Below are 23634 nucleotides of genomic sequence, written 5' to 3' on the forward strand. Positions count from 1 at the left end.
AATACAGAGTTGGAAATTTTTTTAATATTGACCATATCAATTTTGTTGTCCCATTTTACACTTTTTTTTTTCAATGATGAATTTGTGATTTTATGCACACTTCTTAATTCTATTAAGAATTTTTCTCATGTTTCAGGAGGAGATGTTGTTGTTATTTCAGTTCATTTTCTTTGGGAATGAAGAAATGAATTGTAAGTGTTATATTTAAATACTCTAAGATTAATGAATTAATTTAGATTTTATTACTGTAAATTTAAACTTATTTGATAGTTTACCATTTGATCGTTATGTAATCAAGTGCTCCTGCTATTTTTAGTTGATGATTCAGAAGAGGAAGAAGATGATGATGCGGAAATGTTAATTTTTAAGGACGATGGTGGTTTGGTTAGTGACTCTGACAATGATGGATACACAGAAGCATTTGATACCTTTCCGCCTGATAAAAATGGTGAATTATATTACTATCTGTTGTTAGTTCCCATTGTGAAATTTTCTTTTGTTAAAAAAAAGTAATCTTCCCCACACAAAATGTGCAATCGATTCCCACCCCACATAAAAGTTATCTGATATCTTTACTACGAGCGATAAAGCAAAATTTGCCATGTGAGCATGTATCACTGGAATATTTTGGGCCATGAGCTATTGACACTCTAAGGAGATTTCCTCTAACTACTTAGTCAGAAGGGTAATGCGAATTACGTTTTCTCACCACAGTAATGCTGAGGTGTTGAGGTTCATAGTTTGGTACTTTGCATTGCAGGGAAACTTGAATCAAAACAATACAGGAAATAAAGGCTTGACAAATCGCTCTCCAGCCCTGCCATAAAAACAGCTGGAAGAGAACTCAGCTGCGGGATAAGCTTTTAGCTTTTATAAAATTAGACACCACCCAAATTTCTTAGGGGCCAAGCAGAGTTTTTTGTGTGAGAAACAATTTAAAATATTTTTTCCATCTTAGTATGGACCCCTGGTAGACATGCCAACATGAATTCCAAAAAACTCTTCCATGTCATCAGACCCCAATCAGAACCTCCTAGAGATAGAAGGCCTCTGCACTCAGCTTGTAACGTCAGTAAGCAGTCCATTTTCCCTCAGAATATTCAGGGAAAAAAAATTCCCTGCTCGTGCCAGTATCATCGTTGTGAGGAAAAGAAGTTATCGGGTTCAGAATTGGCGATTTCTACGCCCCACATCCAATCACTATGCTGTATTTGTGAGCCAACCAGGAAGATTCTACGCCAAAATAAGAAGAAACGAAATAGGATGCTGTGTTTCAAAATGTGGCAAACTTGCTAGGTAGTCTGAATGACGTTTATGGCAAACAGTGCAGAGGCCTTCTATCTCTAGGAGGTGATGCCAATTCAGTAATCATGCATAGGAAATTGTAGATGAAAACACCAATCTTTTTAGGGCCATGGCAACTGAGATTTGTCAGATGATTATTTAGCTCAAACTACGATGCCCAGTTCAAAATTAATGGGTGATCAGTAATGAAATTAAAACAATTGCAAAAATGACAAATTTATTAATGGTTTCAAAAATTTACATGATTACTTTATTTTTCTACATAATCACCATGTCGTTCCAAACACTTTTGATATCATGAAACAAGCTGCTTCAAACCTTCTGCATAAAATTCTGCTGCCTGGGATTTCAGTCAGTTTTGTACTGAAATTTTCAATTCCTCACTTTCCTCAAAACATGTAGAGACAAGCCAGTTTTTGAGATGTCCGCAGAAATGGTAGCCACTGGGGATGAGATCAGGACTATAAGGGGATGATCAAATATCTCCTATCCAAATTTTTGAATTATTTCTGTACTCCATCGTGGTTAAAACGGTTGGGAAAAGCATGTGCAGATGCTATTCTATGATCTTTGTGAGCATCTGTGAGCATTTTAGGTACCCATCGTGCACACAGTTTCCAATAACTTAGAGTTTCAGTCATGATTCTCAACAATGTTGTCCTAGAAACTTCTGGAAATTCTAGAGAAAGATTGCTTATCTTAAAGCAACAGTTTTCTTTCATTTTTGCATTCACATGCTCAATGAGATTGTCAGTCCAGACACTAGGTCTGCCACTCCTCTGCTCATTGTGAACATTTGATCGCATTCCTTAAACTCGCGACACCATTGCCTCACTTTTCTTTCACTCATTGCGGTAGGCCCATATGTTTCACACAATTGACAGTGAATTTGAGCAGCATTATGTCCTCCTGCATTTAGAAATCTAATCACTGATCAAATTTCACAACTGGCAGGATTTGTTATTACTGCACTCATTTTAACATACTGTCTTGCGAAGGCAGACAACAATCAAAGAGGACAATATAGCGGTTACATTCCGAACAGACTGAGTAATACTACTACGCATGTGTGAACCAATTGGTATTGCCATTCATTTTTTATACAGGATCGGCCCTTAATTTTGAACTGCTCCTTGTATATTACATATCGTTTTCCTATTCATTAAAATGTGATTGTGATTAAATTTAAAGTTTCATGGTTAAGTTTGAAGTTTTTAACTTAACATTATTAAAGGTTTTAAGTTTTAACTGATAATTTTTTATTTCCAGGAGAAGAGAACAAAAAAGACAAAAAACGTAAGATCGTTTATACTTGAAAAATAATTTGTGAATATTTTTTGGACTTATTTATACAATAGAATCCTTTTAATTTCTTTTGTACACTCATTTTCTGGTTTTTCAATAAAAGTAGTGTACCTTTTATTAGAATTTGACTTCTGCTATAAAAAATATAAATAATAGCCTAAATGAGAAATATTCGAAATAACTTTTATTTATAAAATATATTTCTGATTATTAGGTATATAAATGAATTGTTTTCAGAATGTTCATTGTTATTGTTGGGTTATCTATGAAAAAGTGTAACATTGAATATGTATAGAAATGTGATAAAAGCCTAAATGATATTTTCTCATAATACATCATCAACATCGTGATTAGATACATATAAGAGAATATTTCTGATAACAGCCAATTCAAAGCACAAATTTCAGATTTTGAAAGTATTAAATTAGAAATGTCTTGAACACAACAGCAATAAGGAAATACTAATATTATCAAAAGGAAAAATGGGATATGAATTTTATATGATTAGGGACTCCAGAAGGAACTAAAATTAGCTTGTAGTTGCAGTCAATCTATTTTTGATTGAAACAGTTTTTTGAATTGCTATTTCCTGATACCTTCAGCCTCAGAAAAGTGATTTATTTTTTTCTGGTTTAAATTGACAATAGCTGATAGAGCCTTGATCTGTGTAAGGTTGCAAAATAAATTGGAATATAATTGAACATATAACCTATGTCCTGCTGCTCCAGAATAAGCTCTTCATATAAGTACAGCTTGCAGGATGACTTTTGAATATAAATTAAAAATTTAAACTATGATTTTAGAATTTATATATAGCGTTTGTTGTTCTTGTTTTTAATTGATGTAATAAAAATGAAGAAACATAATTAATCTATAATTTAAATTCATTTGTCTCAATCTTTGAAATTCTATACTGCGACTTTTTTCTTTATACCTTAAGTTTCTTTTTCAGAATTTTGGGAGCAAAGCAAAAAAGTATCTAGTCATTGGGTAGAGGCCTATAGGACTAATTATAGTCTTTTTCCTGTGATGTGTTTGAAGCTAAATGTGTTTCCCAACATTTTTAAAAAAATAGATTTCATTTGTAGGGATCCACTTTTTAATCTCAAGAAAATAAATTTGAGAATTTCCTGATTTGAAGTGAGAAGTTCTCATACTATAGGGTTTGCCTGTTAAATAATGGAATGATAGGTTTAATGGTAATAAATAATAATAAAATAATAACTTCAGTAACTGAAAGTTATCTTAGTGTAATAAATAGTTTGAAATTTAAAGTAACTAGCTTCATAACCTATTTGATGGTTTATAAGATTGCATTGAGTTAACTTTGTCCATTGTTACAATTAAATCGTGTAAATTCTGTTTGTATGACATGGGAGTTATATTTAGCATTTTGCATTCTATGAAAGATGATGTATTGAATGAAGTATTCTCTATGGGTTGTTTAGTAAATTTTCTGTATTTTCTTTTTTATCAAATTGCAATGGGCACATACAGATAAAATGGAGGTATGGCTTTTGATTTATTATGCTTAAACTAAGTATATTTTATGCATTTTTTACGATTTATTTATGATAGTAAATATTTAGGCAGTGAAGAAATATGTCTGTTGATGTATACTTTAAATTTTGACACTCCTTTTTTTAAAAAATAAACAATGAATGATTAAAAAAAATGTAGTCGTTATAATTAATTATTAAGTGTTATATGCAAGCCAAGTGAAAGTATCAAATTATCAAATTGCAGATTTTTGGATTATAGAAATAGATTATGTGATGATAGTATTATAGTTGATTTGTCAAAAACGTGTTACATACATTTAGGCACTTATTAGCTCTCATACAATCTGGCCTCATACGAAGACCAATTTTCCCTTAAAAAATAATTCAGTTATATAATTGAACTTTTATATATACATCTCACAGTTAGGTTTTTTCATTACAAATATCAAAACTGGTTTAAACTATTAAAACTATGTAGCTAGTGTGTTAAAATACATTGTTGCCACAATATGTGTGTTAAATTACAAGAAACTTGCTTTTATGTAGATTAATTTTTTAAATATATTTTGAAATAATATATTGCAATAATTAGATTCAAAATATTAATTCTAATATTTGGCCTTATTATGGTTTTGCTTCCATAGTAAAATTAAATTACTATGCAACATCTGATAATGCATAACTTATTTCACTCACTTATTCTCACTCAAAATCTTTCTTAGCTTAGATTGTGCAAATCCAAAGTTTGAAACCACTCTTTTAATTGAAGCTAAGTTGTCAGTACTCAACATAGCTAAAGTATTTCTAGTTTTTCAAGTTTATACAGACTGAACTAAACAGTGGTCTGTTTTGGCCAAATTTGGGTCAGTTTTCCAGATCTTCCATAAAATTCTGGTTCTAAACAACAGACCCTTCACAAAATACAAATTAATAAAACTATAAATTTGATATTTAATTTCTTTTCTGATAATTTAACTATATTGTTCACTTTTCATAAAATTAATGGCTATTTTCACAACAGTAAGGAGCAATTTTGCAAAAAACAAGATTCTAAAATAAAGTCTGGACAGACAGATACCCTGCTAAAAACTATGAAATTCTCTGTTCCCAGATCATGGAATCAGACATTCTTCTTATTTCACTTAGAGTAAGATGTGTTAGACAATTGGAGTTTCTTCATGTGCAATCACTGACAAGCGTTTCTTTTTTTTTTTTGTATTGTTCAGTTTAGAGCCATATTATTTTTCCCTGGAACTATTATTAATGTAAGGATTTCCTACAAACTAGTGTAGCATGCTCCAGGATTCTGTAAATAAATGGTTAGAAGAAAAATTGATGCATAAGGGAGTTGAATACAGTGAAACCTCCTTTCAACTGTCACTCCTCTTTTTATGGCTGAAAGTTTTTTTTAAACTCAATAACTATCCATTCCCATCAGATATGGTTACCTCTCTTTTATGGGCAATATTTTTTTGTCCTGTGAGTGTCCACAAAATAGCGGTGAATAATATTCCCCTCATTTTTTAATTTCAGAATGTATCGATTGCTTTTGTTTGCAAGATATTTTTACTGTGTGTGTATATATAGTTTCTTAAGGCTTTTATCATTCTTCATGTAGAGGATAATGCTTACCTTTTTTTTAAATTTAACATTTAGCGGGAAGCAGTTAAAAATGCAGAAGAGCTCATCTTAGAGGAAGAAAGGGAAAAGAAGAAATCCCAGAAAAGAAAAGCTCAGAAAAAGGTATTTGAAAATTTTTGCTTGCATATGTAAAATAAATTATATAGTTTGATGTATTATAAAATTGTACCTAACATTTTATCTTTAAATCTGTATATATATATAGCGAAGAAAAGAAAAGAAGAAGCTTGAGAAATCTGAGCAGCAGCTGAAAAAAGATACAGAAGTTAGTGTTTTTAATTTTTTTAAAATTTTTCTTAATTTTTTTTATCAAATTCATTATTTTGTATTCATTTTCAGTTGATTGCTTCGTATATTAAATAATTATTTTCATTATTAGGCCGAAGAAAATGTAACAAAAACATCAGAAGCTAAAGTGTAAGTAGTACAAAATTGTTTTACTGGTTTATTTAATAATTGATACTATTATATGAGTTATATTAATACTTATGTATATACTACTTATTATGAATTTATAACAAGTCAGATTTCCCAAAATCTATCAGCACATTTGTTTTACTATAATTTTTGAGATATTGAATGTGTAAACAAGCTACAGTGGTGCCTTGCCATTTGAAGCTTAAAATTTTTTGGGAACTGTACATAAATGAAATTGCTGAAAAGACATGTGGGAAAACATTGTCCCTGAATTGGAGGTTTATTCACGGATAGATTAGTGTCAAATGATAGCTTATTTTTTCTCCTGTAAGTTTTTACTTCAGCATAGACTAAAGATGGGGGTGGATTAGCAGTGAGATGTGAGGGGATTGAGCTTAAACACATATATTGATGGCTTATAATGAAATCCTTCTGTATCAAAAATTCTGTTTCACAGTAAGAACAAAAAAGTCTTGTTATAACTATTGAAGGACACACACACACACATTCCTATTCCCCCCCCCCCCAATAGAGAGCAGATCAGTATCATTTTTGAAAAAAAAAATGTAGAAAGTTTTCATTATAAGCCCTGATATAGTGTACACCTTTATACAATTGTATCATCAGACAACATGACACTTGACCTGTTAATGATGATAAAACCACCCGTACATTCGTGCTGCCTCTGTGATACTTCCGTTTGCAACTCCGTAAATTTAATGCACGTATGCTTTTTCTGTATTACTAAAGTGCGCCATTATCCTATACATTACAACTGTTGGAATGGTTGCACGCTGGAATAACTTCACAGTGTTGAGGTCCACACCTTTTGTTCACTGTGACACAGATTTGCATAAGGTTCCCTCTTCTACCCCAATTTACATTTGCATGCTGCATGTGGTGTCCTTTTCCTCCCGTTAAATTTCAACAGGAATGCCATTTCAATGTTTGCGGAGCGGCTGTTTTGAAATGTGCTAGCGCGTTTGCGTTTCATGTTAGACCATACATTTGTTGATGAGAGTTGTTTGTTTTGGTGTGTACTACCACCTCTTAAAAGTTTTTCCCATCTTTTCTGAATCACCCTGTATAAAAGTTTCACTGTAATATGCCCTGTTTTGTTTTTGGGCAAAAAGTGTTTACTTTATTTTTTATTGAACCCATTTCTGAGTACAGTGAAACACGTTTAAGGCCGGGATTACGCTATAAAAATTTTACAAAAGTTCTTTTATAAAACTTTAAAAATACAGTCAATAAGACTATTGGTTGCATTTGCGCGAATATAACTGGTATGATTATTGGTTACATTTTCAAGTTTTATAAAAGAACTTTTATCCAACTTTTATAGTGTAATCCCGGCCTAAGATGGACACTGTATGAGATGGAAACTTGCCTTAAACCGACCAAATATGTAGTCTTGTGAATAATTAATGCTTTTTGAATCATTGGAAACCTCTTTAAGACAAACTGTCTAATGCGGAAACAGAAGGCATATTTAGTATATTTGTAGATACAAAACCTGCTAAAATGGAAAGAATTTTCGGTCAAGTTCAAGTTTCCGTCCTTTGGATGGGAGCAAAGTTAAGTGGGTTTGTTTCACCCTTTTGTTAGGTCAACTCTCACTTCTTGGAAAAACTATGAAGGCTTATTATTAGAGCCCTAATTATATGCAAATGCATATATTTTGGCCTTTTTTTTAAGCATTAATGCATATAAATGCATAAAATCAAAGCATTTTGAGAATAAGTGCATATATATAAATAAATAAATAAATAATTTATATATATATATATATATATATATATATTTGTGAAGGCTTATTTAAGCGTAATCAGTTTTTTTTATAATTTTTCAAATAAATGTTGTTAATAATACAGTAAAATTTTTCTTTTGCAGTCACCGGTGGGACAAAAAAATTTGTTCGTAAAAGAGGGGATGACCGTTGATCAGGGGTTCGAAATACATACTTCTGTTATACAAGGGGAAAATATTACTTGACCGTAAAAGAAGGGTGACTCACATCTGAGGGGTCCGTTGGGGGGGGGGGTTTACTGTATTTTTATAACATCGGTTTTTCTGTCACAGGTGGAATTTGGTGACTTAATAGAAATGTTCATATTTTCCAAACATCAAGTGTTCTATTTTTAAGGCTATTTAAATGCATACTTTCTATTTTTGGTAATTAACTTTTTCAGGATTTTTTTAGTGTATAATTTTTTGGTTTTTAATGCATATTTTGACATTTTTAAATGCATATTTTCGCATTTTTAAATGCATATTTTCGCATTTTTAAATGCATATTTTCGCATTTTTAAATGCATATTTTCGCATTTTTAAATGCATATTTGCATATTTTTAGAGCATATTTCTCCACTTTTTTAGTGCGTATAATCCAGGCTCTATTTATTATCTATCTGAACTGGTTCTGGGGTCAGGCTGGAGAGGAAGTGGATTTACTATTGAAAATTTAGTAAAAGTTTGTTTAGCATTTCATTTATGATGGAAATGGTGACTTTTGTTAGAAAACACTCTTATTTCTTGGAAAAAGTTTGATAATTTCAGGATAGTAATACGCGCGGGAGACTGAAGTATTGTTCTCAGTTTAGTGATACTGTGTTTTGGCTACTGCAGAGATTTTCCTTTAGTGTAGAGATGGCCACCAGCATTAAGAAATGCGTATTGAGTTTGAACACAAAAATGGAGTTCATAAAAAAAAACCAAAATTTAAGTCTTACTATGTTAAAAAGTATGAAATTTCTAAATTTTTATTTTAAATACAGTGAGACCTCACTACAATAGCACTCGATATAACAGTATCCTTTACTATGATAAATCCCTCTATAATGATATTTTTAGATTTTTGAAACCCTTATATAAAACAATATTTTTTTTTATATTTTGCTCAAAATCGTTTTGGATTTAAACTTTACGCCACTTGTTTTCCTTCTTCTGAAGTGCATCTGAGAACATTAATATTTTGCACTAAAAAATCACTCGAAGCTAAAGTAAGTTATTGGTATTGCTACTTTCTGTGTAAGACACAAAAGTCTTCTTTGTGAATTTTTATAATAAATTAATCAATTACAATTTTTTGCGGTGAATAAATACATAACTGTACATTTTCTGATGGTATTAACAAAAGCATAAATTTGATCACATGTAAAGATAATTTTGCCTCTCAATATAACGATAATCCCTCAGCAACTGTATCTTTTCTTGGTCCATAGAATATCATTATATCGAGGTTTCACCGTATTAAAAAAATTTCATTTTTGACAATTCTATTGCTATTCAGGAGAACGTTTTATATTGAAGTTTAACGATTAGCACATTAAATATGAAATTTCAGATGTAGTTATTTGAAACAGCAAACATGAAAAAGTTCAAAATAATTTTATGCATGGCTCTGTTTAACACTCGTTGGGGTGATGTTCTCAAAACCCAAGTTTTGTAAATGATAGAAATAAATCATTGCATACATTTTTATGTGCACTTCTTTAAAACAGAAACCTGTGTGGAATGATAGATAATTTGTCTCTTGACCTTCCGTTTTGTACCGGTTTCACTATATTAGTTTGCTTTATGTAATTCAGTATTTTGTCTTATGTTGCTATCGAGAATCTTAAACATTCATTTTGTTTTGTTTTTTTAATCTAGGGCAAGTAGTTCTTCTGATTCGGAAGAGGTAAATAAATTCCTCGATGTTAATTCCTTTAAACTTGGAAACTATTGCATTAATAAGGTTTATTGCCATGTTTACAATTTTATATTCTGAACCTCAAGTTGGATTTTAGATATCCCTGCAGAGTTCCTGATGACTTTTCAGTCGTGGGGGAATGTTAAATGTTTGGCAGAAAGCCAGAAAAAATTCTGAAGGGAAAAAATCAAACTCAAAAACTATTTGGAAGGTTGAGATTCTGAATTATGTTGTTTTTTTTTCAGGAGTATGGCATACACAGGATTTTCTCGGGGAGGGATTCAAATTTTTTGTACTTTTGGTTTTTACTGCAAAAATACACAATCTTAGATGGGGGGGGGGGGGGGTGAGTTATTTTGCATATGCCTACACTTGAGAATATTCTTGTAATTTGGTTCAGTGCCATGATTTTTTTCCCCTCAAATTCAAATTTGCTTTCTATTCAAGTTTCAGAACCTTGATACAGACAGTGCTTTTGTAACAGAGATTGCAAAGAAGAAAATTGGTCAAAAAATTCCCCAGAAAAAAGATCCAACAGCTAAGGAGGAGCTTGTAAGCTATTTTATTATTTCACATATTGTATTTTATTTCTCAGTACTTATCTCATAGCGATATGATGCTTATTTTTTTTGTGATTGTGTGAATCAAAATAACTTCGTGGCACTGGAAATGAAGTTGCTGAAGATAGTGATAAAATTTATTTTCTTAAGTCCAATCCTGTTAAATTTTTGTTTTTACAGTGACTCTTATTTAATTTACAACCTTGAGAGAATCGGTTGACATTGTTAATGCATTGTAAATGGGTGTCTCCTTGCATGAACATAATGTGAGAGTAGGTGGTTTTTCAAAAAGAAAAAAAATGAACTGATGTAAAATTGCTGTTTTTTTTTTCAACCAGATTTTCATTATCTGGTCTAGAAATAGACATTTATCATTGTTTCAAAAAAATGATTCACTTATATGTGCATGCAAAATTATTATAGAAGGTTATAGTAGTAACCAAAATGAGAAAAACATAGCCCCATGTGATCAACGTGTGATTAGCCTTAACTTTAAGCAAAAACATTGGTTTTCCCTTTTTAGTTTGTGCTCCCCCTTCTAAATCTAAAGCAGAATGTACCAAAACTACTATGATGTACATTACAGAATGATCAGTGCTGCCACAGAACAATTTCAGGAAAAACGCCGAGAAAACAAGGAAAAATATGAGAATTTTATAAATTCTCATATTTATTCGCCTTCAATTTGAGTCAGCTGAAGGCTCATTGCAGGACATTGCAAAACATTCAGTTGTGCCTGAAGGCAATTTACAGCTGCTGAACTTCGTTTCGGATCCTTTCATGGACACCAAAGTTGCTTCTGTTTTGAAACTATCATGCATGGTTATTTAGCATGTGATTAAAGCTATAAATTTGTATTTAAAATCAAGCATGTCTTATACATTTTCCTTTTATTTGTTTCTAAACTTTTGGTTTTATTTTGTGATTCAGAAGATCATTTTTTTTTTCTTTAACATGATAATCAATATCGTTACAATCTGTAAACGGTGGATGGCGCAATTTTTAAAGGGCGCCTCAAACAGTGTCACAGTTTTATGATGCAACAACATATTGGTCTAGTTTCTTTTTTTTGCACCGCCGTCCGATCGGTTGAGAATGTTCTGGAGGGTTTCATCTCCCAGAAGTTGCTGCCACTTTCGGGAAAACTATGGATCCGATAACTCTCTCTATAGAAGTTTCTTTGGATCTATAAAAATGATGCAAAAACAGATCGAGGGATTAGAGTTAGACTCTGTGAGAAGTCGGTTGGACTTTGCGAGAAAGTTTTTCGCTCTCCAAGTAGCTTATAAATATGTGTAAAATGTTGTTTTGTAAATAAATCTGTGTTTGTCCTGCGAACCACTTCTTGTTTTGCAATCTTGAAGTCTTGTAGACAATATCCGGAACAATATTATTTCATCGTCCTAAGTTTTTGAGAAAGTTTATTTGTATGCCTCAGATTACATTTTTCATTGGCTTTAATGACCTAATTGGACTGTTGTACCTTGGAAGCACATAATGTAATGTAATGTGTGCCCAAAAGTAATGTTTATTTTTTTTTTCATGTGAAAGTTCATGAGAAAAAAAAGAAAAGTCTAATTACAGTGCAAATGTGAAAAATACATAAATGAAACAGTGTGTATATACCATAATGCTAACTGAATTGAAATTAAATGTTTTAAGCTAGGAAAATTTGACAATTTTGTTATGGTTCATGAATATATTTTCTTTTAGGTTGATGAGCCAATTCCTAAAACTTCGCGTATCAGACAGTATGCATGTAAGTATTAGTAAATAGGTTTTTTTTTGTAGAAAAAACATTGGAATTTCTTAGTGCTGCATATTATCTGCAATTTTGTCGCCAGAGGCTGGGATAGATATGTTTTTAAAAGTTAGTTTGTAAAAAATAATTTTTTAAAGCTTTAATTAAAGTGAAAACTGCTACAAGTTGAATGGATATCATTTATAATTTCCTGTATGTAGCCTGTTATAGTAAAGATAAATAATTGAAGTTAAAAAAAATCTGGCATAGAGCTGGTGCCGTTCAATACTCTGCATTTGTAGGTTTGTATCACTTTTTCATTCAGTTCTTTTGGGAGAGATACTCTGAAGAGCCAAAAAAACTGGTGAACCTACCTAATATCGTGTAGGGGCCCCCGCGTGCTCGCAGAAGTGCCGCAACACGACGTGGCATGGACTCGACTAATGTCTGAAGTAGTGCTGGAGGTAATTGACACCATGAACCCTGCAGGGCTGTACATAAATCCGTAGGAGTTTGAGGGGGTGGAGATCTCTTCTGAACAGCACGTTGCAAGGCATCCCAGATATGTTCAATAATGTTCATGTCTGGGGATTTAGGTGGCCAGCGGAAGTGTCTAAAGTCAGAAGAGTGTTCCTGGAGCCACTTTGTAGCAATTCTGGACGTGTGGGGTGTCGCATTGTCCTGCTGAAATTGTCCAAGTCCGTCGGAATGCACAATGGACATGAATGGGTGCAGGTGATCAGACAGGATGCTTACGTACCTGTCACTTGTTAGAGTCGTATCTAGACGTATCAGGGATCCCATATCACGCCAATTGCACACGCCCCATACCATCACAGAGCCTCCACCAGCTTGATATGTAGGGTCCATGGATTCATGAGGTTGTCTCCATACCCGTACACATCCATCAGCTCGGAGCTATTGGAACCGAAACTCGTCAGACCAGGCAACGTGTTTCCAGTCCTCAACAGTCCGATGTCGGTGTTGTCGGGCCCAGGCGAGGCATAAAGCTTTGTGTCGTGCAGTCATCAAGGGTACACGAGTGGGAGCTTCGGCTCCGAAAGTCCATATTGATGATGTTTCGTTGAATGGTTCGCACGCTGACACTTTTTGATGGCCCAGCATTGAAATCTGCAGCAATTTGCGGAAGGGTTGCATGTCTGTCACATTTAATGATTCTTGTCAGTCCCGTTCTTGCATGATCTTTTTCCGGCCACATCGATATCGTAGATTAATTTTTTTACCGGATTCCCGATATTCACGGTACACTCGTGAAATGGTCGTACGTGAAAATCCAAATTTCATCGCTACCTCGGAGATGCTATGTCCCATCTCTCGTGCGCCGACTATAATACAATCACGTTCAAACTCACTTAAATCTCGATAACCTGCCATTGTAGCAGCAGTAACCGATCTAACAATTATGCCAGACACTTGTTGTGTTATATAGGCGTTGCCGACCACAGTGCCGTACTCTGATTGGTTCCATATCTCTTTGTTTGCATACGCATGCCTGTACCAGTTTTTTTGGCTCTTCAGTTTAAATGGGTGAAAAGATAAGATAAAAAGAGGGATAAATGGGTAAGGAAAGGTAAATGGGTAAAACATCTAATGAAATAGCGCTAAGATGTATACTATTTCTCGCAAACCTGTTTCTGGGGTGCACTTGCAAAGAATGAGTGAAAAATTAGATGCATTTTTAGACTGGGACTAGAATTTTGTCAGGTTCCAGAATAAAGAAAAATATTGTTGTATTCCTTGCATCATTAGATTGCCTGTAGAACATAAAACTTTTCCTTAGATGGCTCATGAATATTACACAAGCAATGAAGGTGTACGCACATAGAGTTAACAATTTTTGCTAAGTACGAAAACACAATAGTGGACTTCCATAATGTCATTCAAACAAATTAATAATGCAGTCCAACTTGGTTAATTCAAACTCCAAAGTAACTGGGAAGAAGTTTGAATTATCCAATTAATCTATAGATCCATAAACTGACTACAAATTGCAACTTAATTATCAACATTCACATAAAATTTTAATAATTGATAATTATTATTCTATCATCAGTTATGTGAAACTGTTTTCCAAATTTTATTAATTTTATAATTATATTAATTGATCTTAGCTGCTACATTATTCCACTGTTCTGGAATAAAGCATAAATTCAGCATCACTGTAGAATTTCTTGACCATGTTCAAAGCCTGATTTATGGAAACAGCTCATGATCATTCTTTATGAAACTGGTTCGCAAATTTCGCTTATCATTCTCATACTATCAAGGAAAATATACTTCCATTAACATACTACCATCTAAACTTTCCATATTCTTAATGACGACAAAAAATTCATATTTTGAATGTTACACCTTGATCTCAGGATTGGGTTTTTGACATGACAAGTGTCAAAAATTGGTTTAAACTGTCAAAAACTGGTTTAAACTGTCAAAAACCTAAATGAAGGCTTTTGGATATTATTTTGAACACAATAGGTTGATGACAGGATGAAGAACTTACTCTTTTGTATATTGCATTTTATTTTTAAACACAAATTTATTAAAATGATTAAAACTAAATATTAATTATAATTTTCAATTTTAATTTTTTTGACAGTGTAGACCAGATATATAGGTTTATGGTCCATTGTATCTAAACTGCTAATGTTATCTAAACTACTGATTACCTGCATTCAATTTCCTAAGCGAAATAGAGCTTTTTATTCAAAATATATGTGGTAGGAGATCACAGGATTAGGTTTTTGACCTCAAAAACTTAGTACTAAAACAGTCAAAAACATCTTGTCATGTTGTCATTCTTACTTTTACACCTAAAATAAGTTATAGGAGCTTTTCTTAAGCATCATATGCAATCAGTACTGCTAAATTAAAGGAAATTTTAGTCTAATTTAGTATTTTTATTGTTAGCTATTATTCTAATGTTATGCACAATAAGGGTATCGTTTTAACCAGTCAACTGTTCAATTAATTTCTCCGAGCATTACCCGCAGTGCCCACTTTTTTTTGAAGATGCGCACGCTTTTTCCCTTTTGTTGGAAGTTTGAAATATTAAAATATTTTTTTTTATAGCATGTTTTTTTATAGCTCGAATGTGTCGAGACTTAATATGACACCCCAAAAGTGGGGAGGGGTGGTTATAATGTCCTGTGACTAAAAGAAATGCTGTTGATGGATTTATGTGGAACCATAGTAGTTGAACCTTTGCTAAAACATATATGAGTAATAAAACAGTTGCATCTTCACAAGGGAGTTGGAAATTGAAACAAAAGCGTTGGGGATGCAGCTTTGCAAAACATGACAAAGATAATAGTAATAATAATCTCAGACCTTGAAGTATAATTGTCAACTCCATCTAGTGATGAGATGATAAAGTAGAAGTATGGCTGTACAGAGATGGCAGCACATGTATGACAAATTATTTCGTCATATCTATGTGAAAAAGACAGAAAAATCTGAGTGTCTGCAAATGCCGTCGTAGGCACCAACATTACGTATGGCAGCGACGGCAAACGCCGTCGTAACCACTTGACTGGTTAAGTATCGGTGATTATCTAGAAAATTTAATAACAAATCAACATTACATATATGGTGTAAAATCTTTTTAAACACCTATCTGTTATGAAAAGAGTACAGCAGATGGTTTATATTGCTACGATCTATAGACGATAGATGGCGCGATTTGTTCGATGCCTCTCTAAAATATCAAAATCTGTTGATACCGGATTCGGTATTGCGCAAAGTAATGCGATTGGCGAAGAACTGGTGAAGGGTTGGACAGAAGCTTCCAGAAGGTTACGCCCATCCAGAGACAGTAGTGCCACAAACCTGGTACTATGAAATAGAAATTTGTGGGATGTTCTTTTTCTTGAAGTTTCTACCGGAGCTATAAGTATGAGGCAATCGCAAGAGGGAGGTTAAATTCCAGGCTCGAATAGAGAGAGACTGGATGAAAAGTCAGCTGTGATTGAACGTTGAGAGAAAGTTGTTAGCTCTCTGATTAGCCTGTAAATATGTGTAAATTGCTGTTCTGTAAATAAATCTGTGTTTGTCCATCGAACTGCTTCTTGTTTTGCAATCTCGAAGTCTCGTGAAAAATTATCCGGAACAATATCAATACACATATACTGTATAAGCAGTTAAAGCAATTTTGGAAGGTTAAGAATGATCTTGAATTGAAGAACACATCAAATAGTTCCATAGTTTTTCCTTCAGCTTTTATATTATGCTCTATTGAAATTGTATATTTTACATGAAAAAAAAAAAATACACATATATTATCCAAAATAATTTTTTAGAAAGCAGAAAATTATTTTACAATCATATTAAGTGTTTATTCTTTGTATAATATAGTGACTTTAAGCATTACATGCAATGTGTGTATTTTCAACAGGAATTTTTATATTGAAAAGCAATATTTGAGGTTTTTGATGGTATTCTTCTTTTACTTCAATAATTTTTTGCAATCTAAAAAACATCAGTTTTCCTTAGAGAAAAAAAATTGTTCATCAATTTTTTTATTCCAAATATATTTTTCAGCGGAAGCGTATTATATGGCCTCAAGAGGTTTCTATGAAGAAGCTGTACAGTTGTATTCAGAAGCCATTAAGTTAGAACCAAAGGACTCCAGGTATATACTCTTGATACACCAGGTCAAATACTCTTGATACTTTGAAAAACTGAAAATTTCAGGCTTAGGATCCCTGGTCCAATGTAATATGAATTCTTAGACTTTTCCTTTACAGATGAGAGTCAGGTAAGACTCTGCTACAGCAAACACCCTTAGTGAATAACTGTACATCAATAAATGGAGGCGTATAAATATTTCCTTTTGACTTAAATTCTTCAACTGCTGTTCTCTTTGACTTCATGCAATGTGAGGTGTCATTTCCTGTTCAATTCGAGTTCTTTTCTTGTTAAAGTTATTTATCGACTGCGATTGCTTTAAATCAGTCATCTGTCCAATACATCTTAATAATTTTAGCAAGGAAGAATAAAGCTTCAGACTGAATGGTGGGGCATTTCATATTACTTGAAGTTGAAGAGAGGAACAGTTGAGACATTAGGGTGTGTACATAGTGAGTCAGTATTTCCGATTCTGGAAACCCTGCGTCATCTCCAATTAGTTGAAAACTTGAATTGCAACTTTTTTTAGCTTTTAAAAGCGAAAGAGTAATGAGAAAAATTTCTTGATGTTTTCGATTCTGGCAATCAGTAGTGATCGGGTCAATCGGAATAAGGAACCGGCCCATTTATTTGCATAGCGTGTCGCTGCTTTACGCGAACCGACTGTGAAAAGCAGAAAATTTCTTTCCAGTTAAAAATTCCGTGTGTGGTGGACTTGGTATAAACTTTGATTGTGAGCGATAGAAGATACTGATTTATTGATTAAAAATAAAATGTGTTTTTTTTTTAAATTTTCTTTTGAAAACTCAAACTTGGTACTCTCGTAAATCTTGTGCATGCGTGCCTATGGTTAGGAAGCCAAAAAAAAAATCTTATTTTCCAAGAAACTCAATCATATTTTTTTCATAATACATTAGGGCTACACACTCAAAGCTGTTGTATGTGTGTATAACTAATTCATTAGAAATTTTGCCAGAGAAAGTTTTATTAGGTACATGTACTCAATCCACTGATAGTTATAATCTCTACACCGAAGTTGCAGACAAAACATCTGGGAATTTATATTGTATTGAGCTGTGGCTCCTCAGGCATGGAACTTTCTACCCATTGTATTGTGACACCAGCCACAAAAGCATTAATTCTCTGATCTTTATAAATTTTTTCCCCATTAAAGTTTTTCGTTGTTGAAAATTTTTAACTGGTTGTTTGTTACCCTTGAATTTTCATCAGTCTTTAGATATATTACAGGATTATGATGTTCTCAAAATATTCATTGATAAATGAGTTTTTCCTTTTCCGTTTTGTTCTATTATGTAGGTTATTCTGTAATAGAGCTCTTTGTTTTGAAAAATTGGGACTTTTTGACAGGTAATTTTTCGTCATCAGTTTTTATAAATTTCTTGTAAAGTAAAAAAAAAATAATAAACACCATTAAAATTAATAAGGGCTTCAAAATGTTATCCATTGTTTGACATTTTTCATTTATATTGCTTATCATATTTAATTTCATTTTATAGAGCTCTCAGGGATACTGACAAAACCATTCAGCTAACACCAAATTCAATCAAGGGCCATTTTAGAAGAGGAACAGTTTTGATAAATCTGAAGGCATGCCAAACTCTTTTGAAATGTTGTAAACAAGTTTCTGTTGGGCTGCAATAGTACAGTAAAACCTCTCTTTTGGGGTCACCAGGGGGACAAAAACTTTGTCTGTAAAATAGGGAGGTGACAATTAATCAGGGGTTTGAAATGGTTACTTTTATTATACAAGGGAAAATTATTTGGTCATAAAAGAAGGGTGACCACATTCGAGGGGTGTCTGTCTAGAGGGGTTTTATTGTATATGGTTCCTCAGATATATCGTATTTTGATATGTATAAGGAACCCCTTTTTGCCAAAAATTGAGTCCCAAAAATATGAGGGGGTTTGTTATACATGGATAGCATTAAAGATATAGCTTTTCAACTTCTTTTCCAAATTTTAAGCCCCAAAAATCAGGGGAGACGAGGTTCCTTACATTTTAAAATACGGTACTTCATAAGTTGTAATGGATATGTGTTCTTTGAATTTAAAGCATTTACACTTATACAATGTCTGTATATGTATTTGTTTTAGAGGTATGAGGATGCAGAGCAATGTTTCTTGAATGTCCTGAGATTTAGCCCAGAGAATGAGGAAGCCATGAAAGAGCTTATGTTAGTTAGGATGTATGATCTTGGTGTGATGAATGTAAGTAAAATCAGTTTTTCAAGGTCAGGTTTCTTTTTTATTAGAGAACTATGGTTCTCATATAATTATGTGCAGAGGGTGGACGAAAATATGAAAACATTCTCTTTATGAAATTCAAATCAGTTACGAGTGATTTTGGAATTGTGTCTCGTCCATAAATACCGTAATTGGGGGAGTTCCCTTTTCTGGTGCTGATAAGAGTTTTCTAAGCAAAACATTAAATTCAGCAATTGCGTTTTGTCAAGTTGTCTTCTTATTTCTACTGACAATCCTATGCAATGTTGTCCATCTCTATCATTCAACACAGATTTCTGCCCACACCGGTATTTCTCAAATGATGATTGATTTGGGTGGGCAGTGTGAGTTCATAAAAATGAATATTAAATCACTTATTTTGCATTAAAAATGTTCTCTAGGGTATAACAAGGGAACAGGCCGAAGAGGCTTTGAGGGTACATGGATCTGTGGATGCTGCTATAGAATCTTTGCTAGGAGAAAGTGAGAGAGCATCTGAAATACAGAGCAAGTTGGAAGAAGTTTTTATATCAGATGATGAAGATGAATGTCTTTCAGACAATCAATTTGCTGAATATGCATCGCTACCGAAGCCGGCACAGTTTCTCCCAAAACCACAAAATGCAGCTTCATATGACATAAAGCTGGAGTAAGTTGTAAAAAACTATAAGCATAAGTAGGGGGGGAAAAATTGATTCTCACAAAACAATTGTTGTATTTAAATTTTTTCCTTCAAGCATTTCTGTCACTTATCCATTATGTGCGTTTTTCAGTCCATCAAATCCAGAGAGCCTTAGTTCAATTTGGATTGGCAACATTCAGCCAAGTTTGACGGAGACTATGCTTGTTTCTCTGTTCTCCAAGTGAGTATGTGGATATGCTTCAAGCTTTTCTAATTCTGTATTCTGGGCTGTATCATTACTCATCTAAACAAGATTTATTTTCAGACTTGGTCAAGTTCTCGATCACAAATTACCCTCATACTTTTCAAAACAATGCAAAAGATCTCCCTCGAAAGATTGGTTATATATATTTTTTGGAGATGATGATTATATGGAAAAAAATTCATTTCTGCCTCCACTGGGACCCGGACCCTGGTCTCTTGTTTGCCAGACAAGTGCTCTACCAACTAAGCTATGGAAACATAGCTAATAAAACATACAAATAATTTTTTTCCTTTTCCCGTGAGCATCGGTGCTCATCAAGCCCTCCCACATCCTGAAGCTAGGTCTTCCCTAAGAATATAGCAAATTGAAGTGTAAAACAAAAACAATGAGATTTGTGCTGGGCCTTTCTGCTACAGCCCTACAATTGTGAGGGGTCATGGTGCTAACTTAAACCATGGAGTATTGCTTGATTTCGGACTCGGGAGATATTCACAGACAACTCAGATGAACACCCTATGATTCAATGATTAGTATGATGATTATTTCAGTTAAAGCCACATGTCAGAGTTCTTGAATGTGTGCTTTTTCTTCTGGTGATGGTAATAATCAAAGATCTTGATTCAGGGATATGCCTCCCGACAGCGGGCATGTGCAGGCTAACAGGGCTTCAACCTCGTGAGTTCAACCTGGCACTGCACGGAGACCTATGGCCCCACATCTGGCAATAAGGCTGAGATCTCAATGGCAACCTGTCAAGGTTCCAGTCTGTATAGGTTTCACTGTAAAATTGACATTTTCTTTGATTATCACAGCTCTTCCTACAATTTTTACGTATTCTATTTTTGTTCCTAAAGGTATGGTCCAATCGCCAGCACTAGGTTATTGCCAGATAAATTCTGTGCTTTCATCAACTACAAAAGACCCGAAGCAGCTGGTATGGCGATGCGAGCCTTGCAGGTTGGTAAAATGCTTTTTTCTTCTCCCCTGTTATCATGTCTTTATCATAACCTCATTCACGTTTGAGGCAGATTCACATAATTGTGAATCCTCTAACTCTAGTTATATGCTGTTATTTTTCTTGTAAATTTTTCTTTCACTAAATTTGAACAATTACAGAATGTCTGCATTTATCATTTACAGTAATTTTTTGTTGCGTATCGCTGTGTCGCTAACATTGTGATGTAGCTTATCTCTCTCCCCCCCCCCCTCCGCCTGTTCCCTTCAGGGGCTGAGAACATAAAATACTAGTGAATCACTATGATAAGACTGCTCAATGCTGATTTTGTTCTCAAAGATTTTTCAGTGGTTTTAGAGCTCTGAATCTGTCATTGGAAAATGTTTGTTACAGATGTCGCCAAGAAGCATGACAGACTATGAGTGGCCAACTGTTGTCATTTTGAATAATTTTTTGTGCCTTTAGTAATTGCATTCTACTGTTAATTTTTTTTGTCTTTATGTGTTTCTGGATGATATGAATGTACTTAAGTTCTTCACACATAATATTTTGACGACGACACTTTTAGAACCTTTTCCTTGTTAGTAATAATTTTTTTAAGCATTGACTTTTTTGATAGAAACGGGAGGAGCGAGAGGTTCTAGCAAATTTCAGAACAGGTTTCTCAGTGACCTAGAAAGTCGGAAAATTAAAAATGGTCAGAGAAAGTCACAGGGAAAATTAAAATATTTGGCAATAGCTAGGAGAAATATGCAAAAACTTGATAAAAAGTCAGGGTATAAATTTTGTAAAGGGAAAGAGCAAACTTGAAAAAATTTGGAAGGTTATGATTTTTCATAATTCCCCCCCCCCCCCCCCCCAGGTGTTTTTGTCAGGGAAATGACCAAATGATCAGACTAGGAATCCTGTAGGAACTTTGGGAAGTGGTGGAAGTACGGTGGAAAGTTTGAAAATCCCTTTCTATAACTTCATATTTTCATGTTATAGTATAATTTTTTTTCTAATCATGCGTTATATTTTTTAATGTAACTGAAGTCCCCAAAGCAAGATGTTTTGCAACAAACCCTTGGCTGACTGGAAATGTTCTGTGGTAAAAGTTCCCATAATAGTGTTTCCCTCACTGTCATGTAAAGGGGGCCTTAAATACAAGAAGAAAAAGTTTAAGAAAAGAGAACAGAGAGGAGTGAATTATAGTTTGGGGGGGGGACAGAAAGAAGAAAATAAAGACATGTACGTTGTTTGGTATTATCTGCCTTTTATGTATTTCTATGTTGTATGTATTTTATGTATTTCTACATTATCTGCATGTGGTATATTTTAGTTTTTTACTTTCTGATAAGGGCTCAGAGTAACATGATGAATGAACCTTGGTTATTTTGGGTAATGAGTTTAAAAATTATGGTTAATGGTCCAGTAATTTTGGAGGGAAGGTGTCATGTAAAAGGGGCCTTAGAAACACCAAAGAAATGATCCAGAAAAAATAGACTGTGGGGGAGTGAATTCTAGCTGGGGACACGGAGAAAGAGAAAAAAAGATATATGGGGTACTTGTGGTGACGAGTGCCAGAAGGATTTTTATTATTACGTGTGTATATGCTCCAGAGAGAAAATTTTGTTGTTTTGTACTTAGCCTGTTTAAATTGTTTATAAAATGTTGTTAGTGTTTAAAAATGTGACTGGAGTTATTCGATCAATTCTATAGATGTTCATAGTTCATTAAGGTTGTGAGTTCATATGCACTTTTCTTGAAATTCTTCCGGATTGTTCTGCAGTGGCACAGATTTCCGCACATTCTGCTTAAAGGGACTGAAGTATTGAATTTTTTTTATTTTTCTCTTTGGTAGAATGCTGAGGTGTGTGGTGCTAACCTTCTCATACGTTTCCCAAATACTACTGCACAATCAAGGTATGTGGCAATTAGAATTCTAAAGTTGTTTCTACTACTTAACCGTACATGCACCTAATATACATTCCTCTGTGGATTTTCTAATGAATTGGTACATACAGGAATGTGTTGCGTGTGCATATGCATAGCCTTAATGTATTTATGTTGTTGGTGTTATGCTTGTTTTGTGTTATACTGGTGCAGTCACTTGTCCTCTATATTTTTTTTAAAGTGAAAATGGCGAGTGCTCGAATTTTCGTGTTACGTAAGTATCATGTTGAACGTCTGCCTGCTCTCAGAAACAATATTTTGAAGTAAACATTTTGATACAGCTGCTAGGCAAAGGATGATCAAATTGTCCATGTCTGTTTGATAATAATCAGTATAGATGATTCCGGGCTTTTAAATTGATGAACATTCAATGATAATCAGAAAATATAAATTATCCCTTACAAGTTCATTTCAATTATGCCAGATAGTTGAGATTTTACAGCACAAAAAAGTGCTTTTTGTATACCTGATTAGATGCATCATTAATTGAATAATATTTTCTGTTTTCTTTTGCTCAAAGTGCATCTGCTCCAAAACCCCTGGGAGCTCCCAGCAACGAGGAATGTGCATTTTGGCGAACCACTGGTTGTAAATATGGAGATAATTGTCGTTTCAGGCACATCAAGAAAAACAAGGGTGTTGATAAAGATAAGAAGAAATAAAATATTCATGGAAGCTGTAAATTGCAATTTGTGGGGTTGTCCATCATATTGTGGCATTTGTTGTTTTTGTTGGAAATTTATGGTGTTTTTCCCATTAATATTTTGTCTACTGTTGAAATGTTTAAGACCAGACAATTCAATT

General features: G+C 33.5%; 1 protein-coding gene across 1 annotated transcript; it reads left to right on the plus strand.

Annotated features, from left to right (window-relative positions):
* Positions 1–404: 404 nt before the first annotated feature.
* On the plus strand, positions 405–23634 carry LOC149078038 (uncharacterized). The gene is made up of 18 exons (XM_089241606.1): positions 405–448; positions 2575–2601; positions 5769–5855; positions 5959–6018; positions 6133–6170; positions 9825–9852; positions 10312–10416; positions 12138–12183; positions 16723–16813; positions 18127–18177; positions 18327–18417; positions 18925–19038; positions 19455–19702; positions 19827–19916; positions 20795–20897; positions 22739–22800; positions 23012–23044; positions 23351–23634. Exons 1-18 carry the CDS (start codon positions 446–448, stop codon positions 23490–23492), a joined length of 1419 nt encoding a protein of 472 aa, XP_089097732.1. The 5' UTR covers positions 405–445; the 3' UTR covers positions 23493–23634.

Source organism: Pholcus phalangioides, unplaced genomic scaffold (genome assembly GCF_987345545.1).
Source record: "Pholcus phalangioides strain wild (caught in Gottingen) unplaced genomic scaffold, Ppha-v1.0 ptg000014l_1, whole genome shotgun sequence".
NCBI classification, from domain to species: Eukaryota; Metazoa; Arthropoda; class Arachnida; order Araneae; family Pholcidae; genus Pholcus; species Pholcus phalangioides.